General features: G+C 46.0%; 1 protein-coding gene across 1 annotated transcript; it reads left to right on the forward strand.

Moving 5' to 3' along the window:
* The first annotated feature begins 4,718 nt into the window (after positions 1-4,718).
* On the forward strand, positions 4,719-8,289 carry LOC115499998 (neutrophil gelatinase-associated lipocalin-like). The gene is made up of 6 exons (XM_030294289.1): positions 4,719-4,856; positions 5,372-5,508; positions 6,912-6,991; positions 7,135-7,254; positions 7,475-7,576; positions 8,270-8,289. The coding sequence occupies exons 1-6, from the start codon at positions 4,719-4,721 to the stop codon at positions 8,287-8,289; spliced, it is 597 nt and encodes a 198-aa protein (XP_030150149.1).
* Positions 8,290-17,408: the final 9,119 nt, after the last annotated feature.

The raw sequence follows: 17,408 nt of genomic DNA on the forward strand, positions 1-17,408 counted from the left end.
ATATCTATCTTAGTTAAACCAACAAACTTAAATAAGCTTAAACGTCGAATACGTTCCACCTGGGTTCACTTAAAAGACCATCAATTTGTTCCCCATTGTCACATTTTACCTGGGACAGCAGTGGGGGAATCTGAAGTGGGTGATCCAAAGGGGTGCTCATCGCTCCTTGACATCGCAGGTGGGAGGATGGTATAGAAGCCAGTTATGTAGGTCACACAGAGGGTGATGCAGAAACAGGAGGAGGGAGAAGGGAAGGCAGAAGAGGCGAAATGCCAGAGGCAGAGAGAGAGGATTTCTGGTTCTAAACTTTGTCAGCTGGGAAAGAGGAGATGCCATGTTTGTTTGTTTGTTTGTTTGTTTTCCATCAAAGTGGAAATAGGGAGTCTATGTCAGGCTAGAGAAGACAAGGGATTTCCCTGAAACAAAGGGAGTTTGGGCAGCTGCTTGGGAATAGTCTTTAAAGTCCACGTCTCAAGGTAGACTACCCACAGTTGGCTCCAATTATAGCTGATAACTCAGGAAATGAATGAGGGAGAGACTCCCACATCTATTAGGAAGAGGAACAGAGAGAAAGAGTCAGCATTCCCTTTGTCAGGGAGGGCCTTTGCTTCCACTAGCACCTGAGTTCCATCAGGAGGAGACCTGTTAGGACATCCACTATGCCCGGAGGGAGTTTACTAGCCAAACACATTTGGGCAAGTGCATTCTGCAAGAGGCCTTTTGGTCCAGGTCCTGACTTAGATCTGTGAAGGCCTGGACCTAGGGTACCTCTGTGCATTGATTCTGTTTCCTGTAGAAGACCTCTAACTTCTAGATCATACTAAGGCCATACACAGTTACATGACATCAGCCCTTTCCTAAATTTTGCAATCCAATTTGTTTCCAGTGGGTTAAAAAGTCATCCCAAGGGAGAGTCCTTGGGTACTGAGGAGAAGCTCCTGTCCTACTCCTAGAGACAGAAAAGTAGAGAAGGTCCATTACCACGAAAATCCAACCCCCCCCCCCATCTCCACTCCCAGGTGGCATCACCCATGCAGGATATATCAGAGGTTCCTGAGGTGTCAAACTGAGCTGAGGCATACCTTGAACCAAATTGCTATGATCACCAACCATTAAGGGCTTCTGTAGGAGGGATGGTGGTGTCCCCCCCACTTTCCCATTGTATCCTAGTCTACAAATAGGTGCCAGCAGAAGGACCTAATTTGCTTTGCTGAGAAGGCTGAAGAAACCACCATTTTTAATCCATGGAAATAACTGGAAAGGTTTTACAAGGGGGAATTGCCCAATTTTGTTACTTTATTAGTAGTTAGTAGAGGACATTGAAAACAGTGAAGACAGAAACCCATCATGATCTCAGTGACATTCCAACACTTTACAGCCAACATCCTAGGAAATGGTCTTTACAGCCAATGTCCTAGGAAATGGTTCCCAGTTGAGTTTATATTCAATCAGGTACTGGTTTTGCGGGCTTGCAGAGGAGGGCCCACAGCCAGAAGCAGCTAGGCCAGGGATGTGGATGGGATACTTTAGACCAATGAGGAGGACACCTCACACAGGGGTCTTAAGATTTGCATCTGTGCTAGTCACTTAGGTGGCTGTCCCATGCCCAACACAGATGACCATGTATAAGGACAGGAATAAAGAGAGGGCACAAGTTTCTTGGCCTTTTTACCATTCTGGCCTGGGGATTCACTTGCAGCCAAAAGACAGGCTCTCACCTCCCCATAGAGTAGCCACGGGCTACAGGAGTACAGCCTGAGCAATGGAGACAGGAAAGTGTTCTAATAAGACCAGACTCCTTGAGAAGCCCCTGAAATAAGAGTAAAGGAAGCAAAGAGAAAATGCTCACCAAGTTTGCACTGAAGCTCTGAGTCCAGATGAAAAGACCCACACCCCACATTGGAGGCCAAATGGTGAGGTTATTGAGTGGGGTGGGGAGGGTTCCAGAGCTGACAGCCAAGAAAGAATTCTTGAAGATGTCTTGGTGAAAAATGAAAAAAGATTTTATTAAAACATGGGGACAGGACCCATGGGCAGAAAAAAGCTGCATTGAAGTTGGGAAGAGTGACTGGTTATATACTAGGAAGTTGAGGGAAGTAAAGTCAAAAAGGAAGAAGGCCTCCAGAAGGAGTCTGACGTGCTAAAGAGGACTCTTAATCTACCCTAGGACTTGCTATTGTCAAGCTTAGGTTGTTTTACCTCTAGTAAGGCATTTATATTAGGAATGGTAGGGGGTCCTGGGGAAATGTTGTACCCTGTATGTGCCTCAATTATTTGTCACTGGGCTGCAGGGTATCAGGAAATTTAATCTTACCTGCCATTTCTTTCTTGCTTTTTTCCTGCAACTCCATGGTGGGGAGGGTGTTAATAGGGGCTCCAGGAACCTGAGTCTATAGGCTTCTCCAGACTAGACTATTGCTAAGATTGTCTTTTGCTTCTAACTTACTAAGATGTTTGTAAACTGATGGAGACTCATGTCCTGCATGACTGGGATCTCTATCAGTTAACCATGTGTTTTCTTTCCTTTCCTTTGTTCTTGGGCAGCCAGAGGAATGTCACACATATCCCACCTGAGAGTGGGGGCTGGGGGGTTCTAGCTTGTACATAATGCTCCCTATTCACCCAGAGTCAACTTATCTCCAGGTCCATGCACAAAACCCATGTGAGGGGAGCTGGTTCCCCTCCAGCAGGTGACAGAGCCAATGAGGTTTCTGGGAGTGTCATTTGAAGCCTGTCAGCCCTATGGTCAGCATCACGTCAGGCATTCCATCACCTCTGGCCCTCGAGGTGACATCTAGGAGATACTGCCCTGGGGGCTGGGTCCCTTCACTGCCTCCCATGGACAACCAAGCCCCCATGAGGAAACTGCCCCTCCCCCTCCAGGACAGTGCTAGGATCAGCCATGACAGGAGCTTACTTCTAGGGGTCCAGTCCTAGCTCTGGGCTCCACAGTCAAGACTATGGCCAGAGATGGCAGAAGGTATCAGTGATCTCTCAAGGATGAGGCTGAGTCCTTGCACTCACTGTGACCCAAAGTCCCCAGTGTCCAGAGCAGCAGGGTAGAGAGCCCTCCTTGGTTCCTGAGCCCCCCACCCCATTTCACACCGTGCAGATGCATGTTCCCATTGTCCCCCCACCAGGAAGGAACAGAGACTCTAGCCTCAGAGCTCTGCTATGGCAAGCTGTCCAATTTGTGGCTGCATGCCTAGCTTGGGGTTTCAGTTCATTGGGCCCACAAGAGAGGCCAAGTCCCTTAGGGCCAGCTGAGGTCTGGGTTCACCCTGCCAATGGGACGTGGAGGAGGGAAGGGGCTGATTCATGGTGGGAATGATGGGGCTCTGGAATGGTGGGGATTCAAAGCTCACAGCCATGAAAGAATTCTTGAGGAATCTTTGGTTCAGAAAAGGTGATTTTATTAAAGCACGGATACAGGACTCTTGGGCAGAAAGAGCTACACTGGGGTTGTGAAGAGTGACTGGTTATATACCATGGGGTTGGGGGACATAAAGTCAAGAGGAAGTTTCTAAAGGGATTTTCATATGCTCAAGTAGACTCCCACATTACTGGAGGCCTGGATGTTGTCAAGCTAAGGTTGTTTTGCTTTCTAGCAAAGCATTAACATTCAGACAGTAAGGAATTCCTGGAGAAATGTTATACTCTGTGTGTGCCTCAAGTGTTTGTCAAAATGGGCTGCAGGTCATAATGAAATTTAATTCCATCTCCCATTTTCTTCTTGCCATTGCTCCCCATATGACTATGGAGGGAGGGCGATATTTGGACTCCAGGAAATGGAGTGTAGTTTTCTGGAGATTAGGCTCTTGGTAAGATTCCCCCTTTCTCCTAATTTACTAGGACATAGGTAAACTGATGGAGGACTGTGTTCTCTATCACGTAACCATTTGATTTCTTTCCTTTCCTTTGGTCTTGGGTGTCCAGGAGTGCCTGAGGAATGTCACAGAGATCCCACCTGGGGGGAGGGGAGCATGCTAGCATGTGTTTTCCCCTCAGCTTGCCTTATGTTCCCTCATCAGGAACATTCCCCAGTAGGCCTTCGGTGGTAGGGGGAGGGGAAGGGTTTTTCACCCTGTGCCATGGCCTAGGGTGGGTCCCTGGGAGGGCCAGGATCTGGGCTCCATGAGCAGCACAGGGTACACTCTGTCCTTCCCTACCAGGAATGTCCCTTTGGGTTGCCTCCCTTTCCCTGTCCCTTTGGAGAAGCACAAAGCAGCTTGGGCTCTGTTGGTTTGAGGCATTCTCTGCTTTCATCAGGTGCAGGATGGGGGTCCCACCACACTTACCCCACCCTGCACTTGGGCCCCAGAGAGAGGCTCCTGGAGGTCAGAGATGACAGCTGGTCCAGGTCAGAGACCCTTGTCCTCACACAGTGCTAACCAGGGAGAAGAGAGTGTGGAGGGAGTCAGTGTCCTTGCCAGAGATGTGGAGATATGGGGAATGCATCCTCCAACCTCCTGGATCTTTCTGCCCCTCATCTTGCATAATCCTGACCTGAGGGGAAGGGCAGAGAGCTTGCCATGATCCTCAGCACGAGTTGCTGGCAATTGCCTCACTTTTCCAGGATTTGGCAAAGGATAAGTCGCTCCACCCTGGGGTGAGCCATTGGACACAGAGACCATAAATAGCATGCCTCCAGAAGGCTCCTCACTCATCCCTTTTCAGGTAACATCTGGAATGTTGCCTGCTTCTTTGGCCTTGAAGTCATGGCCCTAGGTCTCTTGTGGCTGGGCCTTGCCCTGCTGGGGGCCCTGCAGACCCAAGCTCAGGACTCCACCCCAAACCCTATCCCAGCCCCACCTCTACTCAGGGTCCCTCTGCAATCTGACTTCCAGAATGAGAAGGTAAGTGACCTGGAGGGGCAGCTGCAGGCAGGCCCTGGAAAGAGTGTCAATAGAGGAGAGGAAAGGCAGTATGGGCTCAGGCTTTAGCTCAGTCTGCCCTTGGGTTCCCTCATGGTAGGAACACTTCATGCCCCCATCTGTATGCAACCTTGCTGACAAGAGGGTCAGCTGAACCGAACTACACTGGGTCACACTCTCTTCCATAATCCCTGCAGTCCACTCAAGGTGGGAACATTTTCAGGCCTTCTACATGATGAGAAAACTGAGACTCATGGTCGCCAACTGGCCACTTGCCAAGTGTCACCCTGTCCCTGACACACTCAGGGCTCCAGCCTGTCCTGATGGGCTCTAGCTTCTCCTGGCTTTATCAGAGCAGCCTGTGTGGCCAGTCTGGGTTCCTCCAGCCCAGGTGAGGGACATCTTGTTCATGGTAGGCTGCCTAGAGGTGCCTGCAGGGATGGAGCAGGAGGCCCCCTTGGGGCTTCTTCTTGCTCTATCATCAGTTCCCATTGTAGTTCCAGGGGAAATGGTACGTCTTAGGATTGGCAGGGAACGGATTTAATAAAGAAAAACACAGCCAGTTGAAGATGTATACTGCCACCTACGTGCTGAACGAAGACAACAGCTACAATGTCACCTCTACCGTGGTCTGGTGAGAGCTACCACCTACTAGGGGAACATGTGGGGCCTAGAGGGCTGCCCTGGGAGTCCAAGAGGCATACTGAAGACATAGCCAAGGGGTGACCAAAGCTGAAAGATGATCATTCATCCTATGCTGGATCCCTGTATTTATTTCTTCTTTCATTCACTAGATCAACATTTCTTGGTCACTTCAGCACAGACACAGAACAGTAATGGGGATGGACAAAGGTGGTCATCAGTGACAAGACAAAGAGAACTCGGGGTATCCTAGAATGGGGGGAGGGTTGCTGGATCCAGCCTGAGATCCTATCTAGGGCTTTGTCAAGGGCTTCCAGGGAGGTGATCTGTGGATCAGGCCTTGAGAAAACAACCTGCATCAGAAGGAGGTTTGGGACCTTCATGACAGGGCTGGTGGACTGAGTCAGAGAGAGCCACTTCTTCAAGAAACAGCAAGACATCTCATGGCTGCCCTGAGCAGGAGCTGATGACTGGTCTGGAGAGGGGCGGTGACCACAGTGTCGGGGGGCCTCAGGTACTGGTGAGGAGTGGGTGTGGCTGCAGCAGGAAGAGGAATGATGATGTGCAGCCCAGGAGGCTGATCAAGTCATAGGTGGGAGATGACCAGAGTACCAGAGTGGGGGCAGATTAGGACCTAGAGAAAGGAGCCAAGGATTATCCAGCTCCTCTCACTTTCTGGCCCTCTACTTGGGTGGGGCTCTTGCATCTGTCATGGAAAGAGCAGAAGAAAGAAACACAGGTGTGGGGAGATCAGGCCTCGGGTGCTATGGGACCAGATGGGACACAGGTGAGAGGTCAGGGTTGGCCCAACAACTAAGGGAGTCTTTGGTGTCCAGCAGATTAGAGCCTCAGTGGTAATTCCCCCAGGAGAGGTTACAGCAGGAGCCTACAAGATTAGAATAGGGGACAGGTGCACCTGGGTGGTTCAGTTGGTTAAGTGTCCAACTTTGTCTCTGGTCATGATCTCACGGTTTGTCGGTTTGAGCCCCGCATAGGGTTCTGTGCTGACAGCTCAGAGCCTGGAGCCTGCTTTGGATTCTGTGTCTCCCTCTCTTTCTGCCCCTCCTCCACTCTTGCTCTGTCTCTCTCTTTCTCAAAAATGAACATCGAGAAAAAAGTTTAAAAAAAAAAAAGAATAAGGGACAAATGCCACATGTGGGGGAAGACAGTATAGAGGGAAGACGACCAAGGGGAAACAGCCCAGAAGAAGGTAGGACAACAGGTGCTGGAGGGAGAGTCTGAGCAGGTCAGGTGACTCAGGGAAGAGTTGGCAGGGACAGGCAGGGATAGGCTCAGTGGGAAAGAGCCAGGCCCATACCAGGGGTGGGGTGCGGGTCTCCTGCTGTGGCATGGTGGGCTGTCACCTTCTTACCCACCCATCTCTTTTTTGCACAGGGACCAGAGCTGTGACCACTGGACCAAAATTTTCATCCCAAATTTGCATCTAGGCCAATTCAACCTGAGCAATATTGAGCGTGAGTCCTGAGTGGGGTGCATCTCCAGGGCCCCAGACCTCCCTGCCCCTCCATGCAGACACCAAACTGTGGAGGCCAGGGAGGAAGCAATAGCTCCCTCTGCCTGGCCAGGGCATGCTGATCCCTCACCATCTACCATGCAGGTTATACTGGAACGCAGAACTACACTACCCGAGTGGTGACCACAAACTACAACCAGTTTGCCATACTGTACTTCAAGAAAGTTTTCAACAACCAGGAGTACATCAAGGTTACACTCTATGGTGCGTCTTACCCCCTCTGAGACCTGGCTCTTGTTCATGCTGGGGGAAAAGAGGCCCATCACATCCAGCCCTCACATCCCCTTTACTCTGAGTCCCTGGGTGGTGGGACAGGGGTCTTTCCACAGAACCTCTCATGAGAAAGGGGTCTGAGGTTTCATTCACATGTTCAACAATATTTATGGAACTTTTGCCAGCCACTAACCAGCCATCTTGGCCACAGGGAGGAACAAGGACCTGCCTTCTGTGCTGAAGGAAATCTTCATCAGTTTTGCCAAATCCCTGGGACTCACCGAAGACCACATCATCTTCCCTATCCCCATCGGTAGTCACCAGTTGGGAAGAGAGGAAGGGCACTTGGGGACTAGCCAGGTCTGATGTTGCCTCACTAGGGAAGGGGGTAGAGGAGGGACCCAGGTCCCTGCTACAGTTACTGGAGCCCCAGGAGCCACTTCAGGTTCAGGAAGACCCTGCCACATCCAGGGTTCTGGTTCCCAAATATTCCTCCTTCACAATAGCTCAGGCCTGCCCACATGAGAATTACACATCTGGGGCCAAGTTTCCTCAGTCTCCTTGCCTGGTCACCTCTCCCTTTGCCCAGGCTCGTTTCTCCTGGGCCACCTCCCTTTTGCCCTGGGGCTGGCTCACTACTGACTTGGGAGGCGCCCTTGTCTTCAGGCAGCCTGGCCTGCGCAATTGCCTCCCCAAGGCTGAGGGTCTGTCAGGACTCAGCAGGCAAACAGGCAGAAGGCTTGGTGCCCAATCAGAACTGTGGCTGGGCCACACCTGCCTCCTTTGGAGAATGGGTGTCACCCAGGTCTTCTTGTCCTCAAGCCTCTCCCTCAGTCCCCTGTACCATCATCCATCATTCTGCTATACCATCCGTGAGGGGATCCCCAGAGCTTCTGTAGCTGGGCCAACCTAGGGCCAAGGCAGCCCAGAGGCAGTGCAGGGGCCCTAGAGGTCAGGGATACCACAAACACATCTCTGCCCATGCTGACCACTCTGTCCCCCACAGATGACTGCGTGGATAAATGAGCAAGTGTGCGGTAAGTATGGCTGCAGAGGGGGCTGATGGGAGCCATGGTGCAGCTGGAGGGGGGTCCCAGGTCTGCCTTTGTCCCACCTGCCCAGCACTGCTGCCCTCTCTATTCCCCTGACTCCCTCTCAGGTGCCCTTTGGCTTTCTCTCCACCCCATCCCCTCCCACTGCTGTCTGCCCAGGGTACCGCCCAGCTGTTCCCACCAGCCTGGAAACCACTGAGAGAACCAGGGGACCCTTCTCACTGCACAGCCCACCAGCTGCTCCCCAGCTGCCCAGCTGACAGAACCCCTCCTTGGTTGCTAAATAAACATATGTCCCCCGGTCCCCTTTCTGTGTTCCTTGACCTCTGGGCCATCTGAGAGGGAAAAGAGCAAAAGGCAGGCTATTAGCATCACTCCCAGAAACTGTGATCCCTAGAAAGGGATGAAGGCCATAGAAGCAGAGTCCAGTCTGACTGAACGCTTCTAGCTCCCAACTCCAGGCCCAACCCCACACCAGCAGCAGCCCTCACTTGCCCCTGCCTCCTAATACACTGAGGGGCCTCATCTCACATCTCACACCCATATTCAGCCACCAGCTGAATGGTCCAATGGCAGAGGCCCAGCCAGAGCCAGGCAGCTGGAGAGGGTTGGGGGGCTGAGTTGCTGGCACCCCCACTTCACCAGTGATGAAGTGCTGGGGTGATGGGGGGTTTCTGGAGCCAAGGGCCAAGAAGGAATTCTTGAAGACATCTTTGGTGCAAAAATGTGATTTTATTAAAGCACAGGGACGGGATCCATGGGCAGAAAGAGCTATATTGGGACTGTGAGGAGTGACTGGTTATACACCATGGCCATGGAAGAGGTAAAGTCAAGGGAAGTTTTCTAAGAGATGTTAATATGCTAAAGAAGATTTAGAGAATACTGGAGGCCTAGATATTGTCAAGCTAAGATATTTTTCCCTCTAGTAAAACATTAACATTAAGACAGTAGGGATTTCCCCGTGAAATAGTCTTCTCTGCCAGCCTCAATTATTTGTCAATGGGCTGCAAGGTATCTGGAAATTTAATGTTACCTGCTATTTCCTTCTTGCCTTTCTTCCCCATATTACTATGAGGGGTGATGTGGGGGCTCCAGGAAACTGAATCTATAGGTTTCTAGAGATTAGGCTATTGATAAGATTGCCTTTTTCTTCTAATTCACTAAGATACTTGTAAACTGATGGAGACTCATGTCCTGCATGACTGGGATCTCTATCAGTTAACCATTTGTTTTCTTTCCTTTCCTTTGTTCTTGGGCAGCCAGGAGTGCCTGAGGCATGTCACACACATCTCACCTGGGGTGGGGGAGGGTAATACTAGCTTGTACTTGGCCTTCAGCTTGACTTTTGCTCCCTCAACATAACACCCCTAAACCATTTTGACCTTTACATCTTTAAGGTTGTTGAAGATGGAAAGTTTCATCTTCTGTAACTTCTTATTCAGTAGAGGTGTAGAAATGTCCCTAACTATGAGTCAATATTGATCAGTTGGGGAATATATAGAAGAGTTACAGAAGGCAGAGGCAGCCGCATCCAAGGTGGACAATGAGTATGAACCTCCTTGAGTAGAAAGGATCATCTGTTGACTTGAAGTTATTGTAGTGATGGAGTCTTGTCACCAGACAAAGACATGGGAGAAACAGCAAAACATAATTAGAATAGAAAAAAGAATTGTCCAAAAAAAGTCCTGTGTAATTGATGAAAATTCTCAAGTCCAGGAGTTTCGCCAATCATTAAAGGAAAGAGGGGGATTGCTTAAAGCACCAATTTGAGTATTCAGGTCAGTTATAAATCCAGAAATATGTGTGTGATAATCTATAATGTGTATTGAAGCTTTGGGGTATTGGTAGGGTGGTCCAGAGCCAACAGCTAAGAAAGAATTCCTGAAGATGTCTTTGGTGCAAAAGGTGCACCAAAGTTGCAAAAAGGTGCAAAAAGGTGATTTTATTAAAGCACAGGGACAGGACCCAGGGGCAGGAAGAGCTGCACTGGGGTTGTGATGGGTAACTGATTATATAGTATATATCCCTACCCATCAGGGATAGATTAAGTCTCTAAGGTATTTTGGAAGCAAGATTTCCAGGACCTTGAGGGGCTCCCTGTTGCTAGGGAAACACCACTTATTACCATTGAATAAAACCTCAGTCATGAGACCCTTCAGCATATCAGGGTCATAAACTTGGAATATGATTGCCAGCATATAACTCATGGCAGTTTAGATCAAGGAAATAGACTTACAGGTCCTGGAAGCTGGGAAAATGGTAACCTAAGGTTCTCTTTGCCCCTAGCAATGGGTCATTAAGGAGGCAGCTGAGCTCCTAGAGTTAGGTCACTCTGTTGTTTTCAAGGACTTGCCTATAGGCTGTAGGCAGAAAGAGGATTAATTTTTCATTTGTCTTAGTTTCCTACATCGCCATGGCAAGCACTTAAACACCTTTCCTTTGTACTTGGGTAGCCGGGAGTGTTTGAGGAATACCACACATATTCCACCTGGGGGAAGGGGGTATGCCAGCCTGTTTTGCCCTCAGATTGCTCCACGCTCCCTCATCATATCCCCCCCTGAACAATTTATATCTTAAGGCTGTTGAAGGAAGAAGGTCTCATCTTCTATAGCTTCTTTCTGCTGAGTAGGGGCATAGAGTTGTCCCTACCTATGGGCCAATATTGGTCCCTTAGGGAACATACATGGCAGTTAAGGTGAGCCAGCTGAATCCAAGGTAGACAACGTGTATGAACCACCTTGAGTAGAAAGGATCATGTGTTGGCTTGAAGTTATTGTAGTAATGGAGTCTTGGTACCAAGCAGAGAGACTTGGGAGAAAACAGCAAAACCTAAGTAGAATAACTAGAAAGATTAGCTCTCATTAAAAGTCCTAACAAAGCTAACAAAAATTCTCCAGTCCAAGACTTTAACCCATAACTAAGGAAAGAGAGGGATTGTTTAATGTGCCAAGTTGAGTATTCATGTTAGTAAGAAATCCATAAATATTTTTGTTGTAGTGTGGAATGTATACACAGCATTTTGTTCTTATAAGAGTATAAGTTCCACCTTGTGCAGCACTTAAAACGTCTAAAGCCATTCTGTTTTGTAGAAGCGTTTTATGAATTTGAGTTATTTTAGTACTAAGTAATATAATGGTATTTTGAGAGTCATTTAAAGCCTTACCTGTGTAACACATGGTGTATGGCCATCATCTCGACTCTGTTTTTTTTAGTAAGCCAGGCAGTAATTAAAAACAGCACTTTTATAAAAACAAGAAAAATACTGGTTAATGGTTAGAGCAGATTATAAATCCAGTGTCTCTCAGTACTGCCAGTGAGATTTTTCAGGTATTAGGCTTGAAACATCCTCGGATGCTTCTGGGAACAGGCAGCAGGAATCTGGTTTTTCTGGTTTGTAACTGAAAGTCTGTGGTGATCCTTTTGAATGGCCCATTGCAGGAAAGAACTGTTAGTAGAAATTGGGAAAGGAAGATGAAAAAGAAAGGTACAACCATCCTAAAAGAAGTTTGATGTCTTCCACAGGTTCACAGGAATAAGAAGGCAGATTCATTTACTCATTGAATTCCTGGCAAGGGCATATAGGTCTTATTTTAGATAGAGGAGCCCATGAAGTGTTCCCCTCCAACTTTATTGCAGTGGGAGTATATCATATACCCAGTAGGGGTCCTTCCATTTTGGAGTTAAATCCTCTGCTGTATTAGAATTTCAATCCTTTAATAAACCAGGTGTTTTGGGTTTACATGGAGTGGGTTTCTAGCAACTGTCAGATCAGGTGGAGGGAGGATATGGTTGGCATATTTAGAGATTTAGGAATTAACCTGGCCTCCAGTGAATAATAAAGCCCTATAGTCTTTATCTATTCATAGGTCTACAGTGAGAAAATCTTTGCATACAATTATTGGAGGAATCCATCCCATTTTCCAGTTATTTAAATAATCATATGCCCATGGGGACTTATTATTGTCTCCACTGAATAACAAGCACAGAAGATTTTCTATACATTAAATATTGTGACAATTTTCCTGAAGTTTAGCTCAAGGTGTCTAGTTTAGGAAAACAGCAAACATTTAAAGACAATCAGAACTAGAAATTAACATCCAGAGAGCTGCGTTATGGAAACGTAGTTTTTCTCTCTAAAAGCCCTCATTTCCACAGATAGCAAATCAAGACTAATTCGTTTGCAGAACAAGTCTAGTTTTAAGAAACTTTGCCTAATGATTTACATAAGCTCAGCAAGAATAGTGATTGATCCTAAGAATCTTTAAAGTTTGCTTTGCTGGAACCTTTTATAAGGAATCTCCAGATTGAACTGGAGACAGAACTGATTGGCCTCTCCAGGCCAGAAGCCAAGTCAAGTACTTTCATCAGACAGGCCTGTAATACTTGTAGATTTGGGCAAATTCCTCTCCAGGAGGTCCCCAAGATATCCTGAAGTCCCTGCACCTGCCCAGAAGTGGCATTCTTTACTCATCTGGTAAGTCTGCTGGGAAGGCATCAGGCCAACATTTCCAAGGGGCTTTATTGGCTCCATGTTTCATAAAGTCAACCTTAGTTCCTTAAAGCCACATGGTCATATCATGTCTAATCATGTCTCTCAAATTGGACATTCCAGCCAAAGCCTTGTTAAACAAACAAACAAACAAAAAACATTATTTCCAATGGTGTACTGTTACAGGGAGAACAGATTCTCACTGAACTTACGCAGGTAAGTATGATGGCTGTGGAAGTATACTCACTGAGACTTTTTGAATTTCAGAGGGTTCATTCAGGTAGAGAGAAAAGTTAGATGTTTCAATTTATTTACAGAGGGATATTTTATCACATTTCTGTACATTATACATATCTTAAGAGAAGGCTTCCTTAATCTGGAAGAGCAAACATTAGAGATCCAGCAATGTTTTCAACAAGGGTCACAAAAACTATAACCTTTCTCAGTTCATTTAGTCCCATATTACTAATTGTTGTTCAGTTCAAGTGTAGCTTTTTAGTTCTGGACATCCTTACCTATTGTAGTTTTAGGATTTTAAAGCTGTCAAATACCTGAATTTGTCCTAAAAGCCCTTTTAATAAATCTCCTGGAAGAGGAAACATGTTTTGTAAGAGAATAAGTACAATAATTATAAGTGACAAAACTCAAAAATGGACATGGTTAACAATCTGATGAGAGTTCGTTATGATACAATTGACAAGGAAATTTGGTTATCTGTGATACATGATACTTTAATAATCAGAATGTCAATTGACAACCTTATTACCAAAATATATTAAAACTTTGGGAAATGCATATACATTTTAACAGTTACAGCATTTACCCAAGCAATATCATCTAAGTTGTACCTTATTTAACAGGGCTTTTCTCTTAACATACCAAATAAAAAGGTCTCCATGGTCAAAAAGACTTTCTTTTCAGTTTCAGTCCTGGGAAGTTTGTTAAACTGTAGAAAGTTATACAGCTATTTGCAATAGGATTAGAGAACATTTCACATCTTAAGGCTTTAAAATATTTATTTAACCAAGATGGCAATAAGAGATTCCAAAGGCAAATATGTAGGGTGATATAGTTGTTAGCAAAACTTAGCTCCTTTAAACAGTGAGAAGTTTTAACTAATGATCAGAGACATGATAAAGATGAAACCTAAAGCTGTGGTTTTCCCGGCAGACAAAAGAGAAAACAAACCTTTCTATATTATTATTATTATTATTATTATTATTATTATTTTATCAAGAGCCGAACCATCAAAAAAAACCTTTGTTTTTTAACAGAGAGAAAAGCAGAATTTTAACCTTATACGAGTGTCCTTTTAAAAACCCATTCATTGCAACATAGTCTGTCCTAACCACACATAAAGTTCCTTTCCAAAGATTTCCCTTCATGAACCTTCTACAACGTTCCTTTGCATTCAAATTTTGTCCCAGGCCATTTTCTCCAAACCAGTCTCATTTAGGACAAAATTACTCTTTTACCTGCAACAAAAAAAAATATATTTCCATTCCTTCTCTCTTTTTTACACATTCCTACTTTTTTACATATAGAGTTGCTTTCCTTATTTCCATCAGTCTTAATTACATTTAGCAGAATTTTGACTCTTAGCAACCTTGGTCTCCAGCTGAGACTAAGTAGTAACCATTTGTAAACTGTTACACCGGAATCCTTTAGATGGCAAATTCATGAATCAATTAAGCATAAACCATGTTTTCCAATAGACCCAAATGTTCTTAGTTTCTCTGCAGTAAGAAGTCAAAAACAAAAACCTACATTCAGTAACCAATGCTTTAGCACTCCATTCTATTTGGAAAAGACCTGGATATCCAATGAATTCAATCCCGTTTATCCAAGTGTCAGATTATCAAAGACTCTGAAAACTCTCTTAACAATTATCCACGAAAACTCTGAGATACACAAAATTACCCTTTATTTTAAGTCATCTTGTTGCTAACAAATTGCAACAGAGACAACATGAGCTTCTTTGACCTTTAGGAAACCTTGATAGAAAAAAAGTTTCATATGTAATGCTGATAACTCTAAATACAAGTCTATTTTAGATAAACCAACAAACATAAATAAGCTTAAACACTGAATACGTTCCACCTGCGTCCACTTAAAGGACAATCAGTTTGTTCCCCATTTTCCCTTTTTCACCTGAGACAGCAGTGGGGGAATCTGAAGTGGGTGCTCCAAGGAGGTGCTCATTGCTTCTTGACATCGCAGGTGGGAGGATGGTATAGAAGCCAGTTATGTAGGTCACACAGGGGGTGATGTAGAAACAGGAGAACGGGGGAGGGGAAGGCAGAAAAGGTGAAGTGCCAGAAGACAGAGAAAGAGGATTCCTGGTTCTACACCTTGTCAGCTGGGTAAGAAGAGACCACATGTTTGTTTGTTTGTTTGTTTGTTTTATTTCCACCAAAGTGGAAATAGGGAGTCTATGTACAGATCGACATTTCTCAGCAACAAAGGAAGTTTGGGCAACTGCTTGGAAATATTCTTTAAAGCACACATCCTGAAGTAGACTAACCATAGTTCGCTCCAACTTTAGCTGTTAACTCAGGAAATGAATGAGGGAGAGGTCCCCACATCTATTAGGAGGAGGAACAGAGAGAGTCAGCATCCCCTTTGTCAGGGATGGCCTGTGTCTCCTCTAGCACCTGAGTTCCATTAGGAGGAGGCCAAAAGGGCATCCACTATGTCAGGAGGGAGTTTACTAGCCAAAACACATCAGGGCAAATACATTCTGCAAGAGGCTTTTCGGTCCTGGTCCTGACTTAGGTGAAGACCTGGGCCTAGGGTACCTCTGTCCATTGATCCTGTTTCCTGCAGAAGAGATCTAACTGCTAGACCCTACTAAGGCCATGCACAGTTACAGGACATGAATCCTTTCCTAAATTTTGCAATCCAAATTGTTTCCAGTGGGTTAAAAAGGCATTCCAAGTGACAGTCCTTGGCGACTGAGGAGAAGCTCCCGTCCTTTTCCTAGGGAGAGAAAAGTAGAGAAGGTCAATTACCACAAAATATCTCACCCAACTCACAGGTGGGGTCCCCTGTGAAGGATATATCAGAGGTTCCTGAGGTGTCAAAGCAACCCGAGGTGTACCTGGCACCAAATCACTCTGATCACTGACAAGATGCTAAGGGCCTCTGTGGGAGGGATGCTGGCTGGCATTCCTCTGCTTTCCCATTGCATCCTAGGCCACAAATAGGTGCCAGCATATGGGCCTAGTTTGCCTTGCTGGGAAGGCTGAAGAAACCACCGTTTTCAACCCCTGGAAAACACTGGGAAAATTTTACAAGGGGGAATTGCCCAATTTTGTAATTTAAGTAGTAGTAGAGAACATTGACCAAAAACAGTTAAGACAGAATCACATCTTGATCTAAGTGACATTCCAACACTTACAGTCTTTAGAGCTAACTTCCTAGGAAATGGTCCTCAGTTGAGTCTTAATTCAATCAGGTACTGGTTTCACCAGCAACAGGGGAGGTCCCACAGCCAGAAATGGCTAGAACAGGGATTTGGAGGGGATCACGTAAGACCAACGAGGAGGAAACCTCACATGGGAGTCTTAAGATTGGTAGCAGTTCTAGTCACATAAGTGGCTGTCCGGTGCCCAGGACAGACAAAAAGATATAAGGAAAGGAAGAAGGAGAGGGCACAAGTATCTGGGTATTTTTACCATTCTGACCTGGGTACTCACTTCCAGGCCGGCTTTCTTCTCCCCGTAGAGTAGCCACAGGCTAGAGGATTACAGACTGAGCAATGGACAGGAAAGTTTTGCAATAAGATCATACTCCTTGAAATTCCTAAAATAAGAATAAAGGAAGAAAAGAGAAAGTACTTATCAAATTTGCACCAAAGCTCAAGGTCCAGATGAAAAGACTCAGACCCCCACATTGGGCGCTAAAGATGAGGTTTTAGAGGGGGGAGGGCAGTGGGGGTCTTCCAGAGCCGATGGGCAACAAATAATTCTCAAAGATGTTTTTGGTGCAAAAAAAGTGATTTTATTAAATTATGGGGACAGGGCCTGTGGGCAGAAAGAGCTGCACTGAGGTTGTATACTATGAAGTTGGGGAAGTAAAGTCAAAAGGGAGGGAGGCCTCCAGAAGGACTTTGACATACTAATGAGGACTCCTTAGATACCTGAGGTCAGGCTAAGGGTGTTTTACCTCTAGTAAGGCATTAACGTTAGGAATGGTAGGGGTTCCTGGAGAAATGTTGTACTCTGTTTGCCTCAAGTACTGGCTGCAGAGTATCAGGAAATTTAACTTTTACCTGCCATTTCCTTCTTCCTTTTCTTCCCCACATAACGATGGTGGATAGGGTGTTAATAGGGGCTCCAGGAAACTAAATCTGTAGGCTTCTGGAGATTAGACTATTGATAAGATTGCCCTTTTCTTCTTCTTTTTTTTTTTAATTTTTCAAGTTTATTTATTTTTGAGAGAAAGAGACAGAGCTTGAGTGGGAGAGGGACAGAGAGAGAGGGAGACACAGAATTGGAAGCAGGCTCCAGGTTCTGAGCTGTCAGCACAGAGCCCGATGTGGGGCTCGAACTCATGAGCGGTGAGATCATGACCTGAGCTGAAGTCAGACGCTTAACCAACTG

Source organism: Lynx canadensis, chromosome D4 (assembly GCF_007474595.2).
Source record: "Lynx canadensis isolate LIC74 chromosome D4, mLynCan4.pri.v2, whole genome shotgun sequence".
NCBI classification, from domain to species: domain Eukaryota; kingdom Metazoa; phylum Chordata; class Mammalia; order Carnivora; family Felidae; genus Lynx; species Lynx canadensis.

Coding starts and splice junctions, on each gene's coding strand:
- LOC115499998 (XM_030294289.1), top strand. CDS start 4,719: ATGGCCCTAGGTCTCTTGTGGCTGGGCCTTGCCCTGCTGGGGGCCCTG. Junction 4,857..5,371: donor CTGACTTCCAGAATGAGAAG/GTAAGTGACCTG, acceptor TTCCCATTGTAG/TTCCAGGGGAAATGGTACGT. Junction 7,255..7,474: donor CATCAAGGTTACACTCTATG/GTGCGTCTTACC, acceptor TCTTGGCCACAG/GGAGGAACAAGGACCTGCCT.